Raw genomic sequence first — 9,430 nt, forward strand, 5'->3', positions numbered from 1 at the left:
TTTGTTTAGCTTAAAAGATAATCTAGGTATGAGATTTCAATCATGTAAGAATAAAAGGATAAAGAGAAGAAATTGATAACCAAAATAATAATAAAGAGACAAACCCCCTTTGACAACCAAGACAATAAAATACCTGGTGTCAATCACACCTCTTTGCAATAATACCACCACACAAATGGAGATTTAAATAAAGCATTAGAAAGCTCTTCTAGTTCTATACCTGCCAAACACTACATAAAAGAAAAACATACAACAATGCATGGTCACATAAATTATGATCCAAACATCATTATCCAGGATCACACCAATGCAGGAAAAGGGAAGGTATATCATATTAAGGTATTTATTAAAAATATAAGCCTACTTAATTTCTTTATTAAAAAGCTAAGTACAAAATATGAGGCTGGCATATGAGCCAAACAAAACCAAGAAGGAAAACGAGATCATTAAAACTAAACTACTCCAGCTAGCAACGAAAGTGTAGGTCTGAGCTCACTAGTCTAGCCTCTCCAATTTCATGATTCCTTTAAAATATATATACACAAGAAAATGTGAAAACAGATCAAAAGACACTTTGACTGTTGCAAAGAAACACTGGAAGTCAAATCTAAAAATAAAAATTTCTGAAGATACAGGAAAAGAAGAATTATTAACAAAAACAATCTCCTTGGGTAATAATACTTTTCTTGTCCATACTTCACCCAATCTGAAGTCTGAAACAGTGAAAAACAATTGCTCAGTGAAGACAATACCATATCTTTCCATCACAGACTAATAAGTGCACTACTGAAGCAACTGCTTTATGTCCGACTGGTTCAGCATTGTATTATGGAGATACTACAGGCTTTGGTTGAGAATTGTGCTTCCTTTATGTCTCATAGGTCATAGATACTGGATAACAAGAACAGCACAAAATATGTGAATTCTTTAACTTCACACTAATAATACATCTTGTGGGGTGTTTTCCAGAATTACCTAAACAGATGAAGCCATGAAGCCAGACATCAACCTTTTACAAACATCTTATATTTCTTCTGTTATAAAGATGATGTCCAGCATCAGTTTCTCCCTTTCAGACTATACCTATGTTTTTAAAACTTTCTTACTATTATAATCAATAGTGATCAAAGCTTGTTCATATGATCCCTTTAAAAAGAAAGGGGAATGAGAAATATACAAGTTTTTCATGCATGCTTATACCTATCTGTATACTCAAAGATTTCTTGGTGTTATATTACCATAGGACACAGTAATGTTTTCCTGTATACATAAAACAGTATGACAAAATCACATCTAGCCAGGATATATGAATCAAATACAACCATCTGCTTGGTTTAAGTAACAATAAACCATTGTATTTGACATTCCAAATTCACAATTATATGCAAAAGCTTTGGTGTCTCATCAGAAGCAACACGTATATGTGCACTGGAATTATCACATCTGAACACAAGTCTTTTTGTATTGAGGATCCATTTTGATCTTAATATTTTGAGTACACTACAAGTGTCATTCTATGGAAGGTTTCTAGGATAGCAAATATTTACATAATCAAAATATAAGGGTGACATTTTGATATCATGCTGGAAGTACACATAATATAACTGCATTGCAATAATTGTCATTATGTGATCAAATCAAACATACTGCTACTCAGTCACATCATCACCATGAAATCTATGGAGCTATCCATAAATAAATCTAAATATATGTCCCTCTTCAAGATGAAAAAATCAATAAAGCTTTGGTGGTGCTATTCACTGGTGATAAATAGAAATATATATATATATATATATATATATATATATATATATATATATATATATATATATATATATATATATATATATTTATATAAAGAAATCCTACTACTTATTAGTAGGGTCAGTAATCATATATATATTAATTAAAGATGTGTTTCAGCTTTAATAGTCGGAACAATTTTTTGGTTGTTGAAGCCAGTATTAATGATGGACTGTGGGTTGGCATTTAGGTCCTTATTATTGACGGTATTGCCAAAGCCGTTCTGATTGTTGGCATTGCCATTCTGCTGCTTCTGGTTTGACTTCTCAGCTGCGGCAAGAGTTGCAAAGAGCTGCTTGAGGGTTGTGTTGCTGGACACAATATCTGGGATGTTTTCCAAAGTCTGTTGGGATAAGGTACACAAGATCTTAGTTTCCTTTTCACATAGACATGAAAATTGTTCAATTTCTAATGCTAAATATAAAAAAAGAACAATCTAACCACTTAAAAATATCCTTTGAAGTGTATATATGTATATATGCATATATTTGAAATATCCTTCACACATGACAAAAGTACACTGTGTACAAATAATAGAAAATCTTCTGGTTTTTAAAATCTGGCCAAAAGTATAGAATACTTAAGCACTTAAATGTTTAACTATAAATGATAATTCAAGAAAAACTGAAAAAAAGTATATAGTGAGAATGCTTTACTTCAGTTGTACATGCGCTGATATTTACATGTGTTTGACAACATGAATTATAATTATGAACACACACACAAATACACACACACACACACACACACACACACACACACACACACACACGCACGCACGCACGCACGCACGCACGCACGCACGCACGCACGCACGCACGCACGCACAGACACACACACACAAAATAATATTCTTTGTGTAACTACATAATGTAATGTGTAATGATGCATGTGGTATCATGAAGTCCCAATATTACAAAATTATTTCCTTAAATTTAGGTTCTTCATACAAAGAAAGCAATGCTATTTACTTTTTTGCCTTCCTATATAATGTGCACCAGAAACCAAAAACATTCATTAAGTTTTATATGGGCAAGAAAAATCTATATTGTGGATAGCAATGATAACAATAAGCCTTATAAAAATAAATTGTACCTATATATATGAGGCCAATTTACTTATCTTAATGCAACAAAGCATCAAATTTTCCTGCTGATAACAAGTAGCACTAGATGATTTTCCTTCTATCTATACAACTCTTAATCTACCCTTAACCCATAAATAGAAACTAAGAAGTATTAACATAAAAGACCCAAATACTGTACATTAAATACCTTTTTTCTCTTTAAAAATTATAACAACCTATACCAGGATGTAAACCTTAGTCATCAAAACCATGATCATCCAACACCTCTACATATTGCACATGCACATTCAGGGAAGAGTTCCCATCAATGACTACTGTACCTGGCCATCCTCTGTGAACAAAGAGGCAAGCTTAAATATTTAATGCACAAAGGCCAAAAAGCCAAGTGTGGCTGAACTGACCTGGGTACCTTAGGATTATAGGGTCTGGCTTTTCGTATTGACTTTGGCACAGATTTCAACTGTGAGTTGCGTGGCTGTGTTTGTGTGGTGGTTCATGGAAAGAATGTTTGTTACCTTGTATACGTTTTCTTTTTCATTTACTTTTAATGTTGATTAACGAGTTAATACCAGCTTGTCTGTGTATTAATCCTAACAAGCTTAAAAAATAATAACAATAATAAAAAATAAATAACTAAATAAATAAAAAGTGAAAAGAAACTGACCAATGTTTAGTTGTTTATTGCCATAGAATGTTCCCTACTGAACAAATTTTCTCATAAAGCTGCTTGCTTGTTATTCAAAATGTATTGTGCATTAAAGCAAAAAATAATTTTGATAAAGCATAATTGGCAATGAACTGAACAAAACAAACATAAGAGGAAGCTTGTTTCATTATCCAAAGCCTATACAAGTATAAGTGAAAAGTCCACACAAAACCTCTTTAGTACAAATATTAAAATAAGAATTAGATTAGAAATAATAATAATAATACAAAAAAATAATCATTATGCAAACCAGTGGGATGACTTACCCTCAACACATGGTCAACTGTGGTAGTGAAACGCCTGTTGCTTCGCTGAGTTTCAACTTGAGCCTCCCGCAAGGTTGCCAAGTCTTGGGAGTGCCTCTCGCTCAGTTCACTGATGCGTCTGTCTCGCTCGATAACACTCTGGCGCAGTGATGCCACCTTCAGAAGAAAAATGTGACCTGTGTTACTTCTAATTCTCTCAGTAAATATTAAACTATTTCAAGCCCTAAACTGGACCCCTCTTAATATTTTGGGACAGTATTTAATCTTTGGAAATTAAATTGTGTAGAACCATATGTAAAGCACCTATGAATCTGACTTTTGAGTATGTGAAAAAAGTATAAACAACTGTTATAAAATTGCTAGATTACTGCCTATGACCCTCAGTCCTATTTGTGAAATGACAACAGTTTACCATGCTAAATATTCCTAAACCTTCCTCACTACATTTGCTAAATTTGGCAATCTTCATTACATGTAGTTCTAATGGTAATGCAGTAATCTTGGCAATGGGCATGCTCTATCTACTGATCTGTAGTATAGTAGGTTAAACTTCTATTAAACCATTAATCATTGCCTGAAATAAAATTAATGATCGTACTAGGCACATGCAGCGAACTAAAGGAATGTGTTATAACAACACAGCACTAGAATGACAACAATGACAATCAAATGAAATTTATGAAGAGGCGCAGTGATTTCAAAATGAGTTAGTCTAGTTTTGTTAATAAAAATGCACTGATTTTGTTGTTGCCCCTATCTCTGCAAATGAAATATGATTTTCATTCCCATTTGTTTCATCAGTGTAAAAGAATATCACTGCTCTATCAAAACAAATCTTCACAATAAAAAATCATTTGTATTATGCATACAGAAAGTTAAAATGTATAAGTACAAGAAGGCAGGAATCCTCACCCAATGCAGTCTGGAATTTATAGTTTTTCTGATAATTCTTACAAAAATAATAATTCTTTACACTAAACACTTCAATTATTTATGCTATGTCTAGAATACACAACTAACACATAAATAGATTCTTTACAACATCACATCCCACTTTTTATCTGACCTTAGATTGCTAACTCTCCTTTTTCTATATCACACAACACTAACTTCAATCAACAATTCTGTCAACCTGGCTAAAGATAACCATTACCTTATCATTAAGTGTGGCAACTTCCTGGAAGTGGTTTGCCTCTGAAACATGGTTGGGGGGAGCTGGCCCCTGAGCAGATGACAGTGAAGCCAGCGACTCAGCCAGCTGTTTCTCCTTCTCATTGTGCAGGGCTTCCAGGTGGCGGACAGTAGTGCCTAAACGCTCAACCTCCATTTCGAGTTTCTGTTTAGAGGAAGGATTTGTTATTATATCATTCAGCAATAACTGACCAAGTATGTTTGAAAAAATAGAACAAATAATTTGTCAATGTAATAATTAATTGCTGAATTATTTGGATGTCCCCAGCACACTTTGGCCATAACTGAGTGAATCTGAATTCTAACAGTATTCTCTGTTAAGAAGCAGTGCTCGTGCAAAGTTCTCTATATGTAAAGAGTGCATCTGAAATGCATATATATTAACTAAAACTAATGGTTTGATAAGGAGATTTTGCCCAGTGCAATGTACTTAGGCTTAAGAAGTGAAAAAATAAAAGTGAAACATTATGTACTGATACACTAGACTACAAAAGAATAGAATCTTTTCTTGCTTTACTCTCGATGCCCTTTCCCTTTACGTAACATAATGGAGGAGGCAAATTATGGCAAATTTTAGGCTATTCTTAAAGCCATTTTAAAGCAGTAGTGTACAGATTGCTAATTATGCTCAAATAGAGACCCAAGAATATTGGTCTCATTTGTGTTCTACTATTTATTGCACAGCTACTACTTACTTTTGCCCACAGTGTTGGCTGAGAGCAAAAAATGCCTCTTAAGCCTGAATCCTCTGAGACTGTACATATATGAATATATGTATGTATATATGTATATATATGTATATATGTATATATGTATATATGTATATATGTATATATATATATATATATATATATATATATATATATATATATATATATATATATATATATATATATATATATATATATATATATATATGAATAGACACAAGTACATACATCCAACTCACAAACAATTCACAAACATATAATCATTTTCCCAATCCTGATTATGAGAATGGCTAAAACAAATTTTTGCACTTACCTTCACTTGCGATTCATAATCAGCTGTATAAAACTCATTCAGTTTCTGATTGGCTACCTCCAAGTCACGTGAAACAACCATCAGTTCACGCTTTGCACGAGCTTCTGAGCGGTTGAGGTTTTCATAGTCTGAGTGCTGTTGATCGATCACTTGCTGTTGAGATCGAATCTGGTTGCACAGACGTTCACTGGAACAGACAAAAATGCATAAGTGAAATAATTGCAATACCTTAATATCAATATGTTTATAAAGGAAATATATAAAATAGTAATCTCATATCTTACTAAACTATCTGAAGAAAGAAAGGTGTGTTTCAAATGCTTGATATTCAATACAACAAAGACTATGAGGAAAAATACTTTTGACATAACACATTCTGACATCAAAAGTTCTTCAGCACAAAAATATCTACATTAAGAAATGTACAAGGGAAAGAAAATATGAATTCTAATATCATAAATATTCAACTTTTAATAAACTAAACTAAATTTAAGATATATAAGTGAATAAATAAAAATAAAATAAACAAATACACACATACATAAGTATATATATATGTATATATATATATATATATATATATATATATATATATATATATATATATATATATATATATATATATATGTGTATATATATGTGTATATATATGTGTATATATATGTGTATATATATGTATATGTATATATATATATATATATATGTATGTATGTATGTATGTACATACGTTCATACGTACGTACATACATGCTTACATACATACGTACATACATACATACATACATACATACATACATATATATATATATATATATATATATATATATATATATATATATATATATATATATATATATATATATATATATATATATATATATAAGTATCAAACTTCATAAACTTATTTAACCCAATGACAACTGATAGCAAATGTACATTCCATGGCCTTAATTCTGGATGGCATCTACACATTCAATGACAATGGAGGCTGGTCTCTGTTTTGAGTGCAATAAAAGCATGGAAATTTACAGTTCCACCAGTGCTAGTTCTTGAGATACAGCCTTCACAATTTAGCCTGGACCCTTGTTTTTCAATACTTTTATTGATTATCAATAATCAGCTTGTCCAGGATCAAAGACAGGGGGGTAGGGGCATCATTTCCAAACTTCTAATTTTCATCTCATGCAGGTATCCCATGTACAGAGGCTAGTGTACTCTGACTGCTTTCAGATACCATTGGGTTAAGTAATAGGCCACTCAATACACACAAGGAAAAGGTGACTGAAACATACTTTAAATAATTACTCCTTCCATCTTATTATAAAGATGACTTTACACAAACTAACCAAAAGCAACCAAATTCCCAACCCAAGCCTTACTTCTCTTCTTCAATCTCGGTGAGGCGGTTGTCTGTGTCATTCTTCAAGACGCAGCAGACCTTGAGGAACCGTGTGAGGAGGACGTCAACATCAGTCACTTGATCAGCGAGGGAGACATTGCTACTTGCTGAGCTGCTGCTGCCGTCATGTTCCACCAAATCATGACTCTCTGAACCCTCAGGGGAATTGCGGCCCTCAATCTCCTGTGGTGACAAGGATGGAGATGTGAATAAGTCCTTGCAAAAACAAGTGAAAAGGTCAATGTATATAACTCAATGAATGAATAGAGAAAAAAATAATAGTAATAGTAGTAATACTAGCAATGATAATGCTAACAATATCATATATATTACAAAAATAATGTCTGCCTGTGCCACTGTCTTTATAGTACGCTTGCTAGCTTGCTAGCTTGCATGCTTGCTTGTATTCTTGCTTGTGTGTGTGTGTGTGTGTGTGTGTGTGTGTGTGTGTGTGTGTGTGTGTGTGTGTGTGTGTGTGTGTGTGTGTGTGTGTGTGTGTGTGTGTGTGTGTGTGTGTGTGTGTGTGTGTGTGTGTGTGTGTGTGTGTGTGTGTGTGTATGTGTGTATGTGTGTATGTGTGTGTGTGTGTGTGTGTGTGTGTGTGTGTGTGTGTGTGTGTGTGTGTGTGTGTGTGTGTGTGTGTGTGTGTGTGTGTGTGTGTGTGTGTGTGTGTGTGTGAGAGTGTGAGTGTGAGAGTGAGTGTGAGAGTGAGTGTGAGAGTGAGTGTGAGAGTGTGAGTGTGAGTGTGAGTGTGTGAGTGTAAGTGTGAGTGAGTGTGAGCGTGAGTGTGAGTGTGAGTGTGAGTGTGAGTGCGAGTGTGTGTGAGTGTGAGTGAGTGCATCTACACTTGCATCTATATGTGCAAAGAATATCTGCACAAGTCTAAAAGCAACTTTTCTATAAATCTACCTGCTTATTCCCATTGGTAGCACCTACTGGGTTCATCTTGCATCTTGTTGATCCCCGCATAGCATTCAGCAGAGCAGTTATAAAGGAAGCAGTCTTCCGTGGGGAAGGTGTACGTGCAGACACCTTGTATGGAGATTTGCGCTCAGGTGTTCCATTGGTTGAAGAGGCACTGCTGTCTGATTCAGTTGGAGTGACAATCATCTGGCAAATTCAAAATTTTCAAATTAACCCTTTGATGACGGTGCGTCACACCCGTGTGACACAGCTAAATGTCCGATGACTGGGCGACACACCAGTGTGACATTCCCGATGCAATATTGCATAGGCCCGGCGTAGGGGGTTTCCACTTATCACTGGGCCCGTTGGGATAGGGTTAATAGCTCCAGACATTTTTCCCCATCATATGTCAGCTGAGACTGACATTTTGAATTTACATGGGTGACATCACCCTGAATAATGCCTAGTCAGATCTCTAAATTATAATGCAACAAAATTCTAAAACAATGGCATGTATACTGCAGAGAGTCTTCCAAACCTTTCTGAAATTATGATATTTTTTTCTACAACAACTTTGTTTCAAAATGTAACTTTTTCTGAGAAAAAGGAAAATAAAGGATGTAATTTCAGTGCCATTTCCCAAAACTGAGTGCCTATATATATCTTGCTATATAGGCATATAAACATCCCATTCTCAATTCTAAAATGACCAATTAACTGGTAGAGTCAACACAATACCAGGACAGTGCCTTTTATTTGCATCTAGTGACAGTAGCTCTTACATTTGCTATTTTCTATGATGCATTTGAAAATTTTAGGAAAGAAAATGTGTGTATAACTAACCTCTATATCAGAGTCTGTTATGGAATAATCTTGCACAAGCTTGCCAATTAGAGTCTGAAGACGCATGGAAAGATTAGCAAGAGATACTGCAGCACTGGACACTTCAGCTCCTTGACACACCATCATGTCCCTTGCTCTTGACTGCATGGAATTCATCTCTGACTGCAGAACCATAAACTTATTCCTGAAAAGTGATATTGAAATTC

The 9,430-nt window shown here is 34.2% G+C and overlaps 1 protein-coding gene across 12 annotated transcripts in view; it reads right to left on the bottom strand.

Annotated features, from left to right (window-relative positions):
- Positions 1-359: 359 nt before the first annotated feature.
- The window catches only part of LOC122257695 (microtubule-binding protein cornetto), a 178,773-nt gene continuing 169,702 nt past the window's right edge, over positions 360-9,430 (bottom strand). For 10 of the 12 annotated variants that reach the window (XM_043023146.2, XM_043023143.2, XM_043023148.2 and 7 more), the window contains 7 exons: positions 9,225-9,408; positions 8,385-8,585; positions 7,456-7,658; positions 6,077-6,263; positions 5,016-5,198; positions 3,863-4,018; positions 360-2,146 (listed from right to left, as the gene is read on the bottom strand). In XM_043023146.2, the coding sequence (XP_042879080.1) occupies positions 1,907-2,146; positions 3,863-4,018; positions 5,016-5,198; positions 6,077-6,263; positions 7,456-7,658; positions 8,385-8,585; positions 9,225-9,408 (1,354 nt within the window). In that variant the 3' untranslated portion in view covers positions 360-1,906. The remainder of the gene's footprint in view (positions 2,147-3,862; positions 4,019-5,015; positions 5,199-6,076; positions 6,264-7,455; positions 7,659-8,384; positions 8,586-9,224; positions 9,409-9,430) is intronic. The other 2 variants (XM_086541033.1, XM_086540971.1) reach the window with 1 other exon arrangement.

Source organism: Penaeus japonicus, unplaced genomic scaffold (assembly GCF_977035675.1).
Source record: "Penaeus japonicus unplaced genomic scaffold, GWHDUDI00000001_assembly GWHDUDI00000001, whole genome shotgun sequence".
In the NCBI taxonomy this organism is placed as follows: Eukaryota; Metazoa; Arthropoda; class Malacostraca; order Decapoda; family Penaeidae; genus Penaeus; species Penaeus japonicus.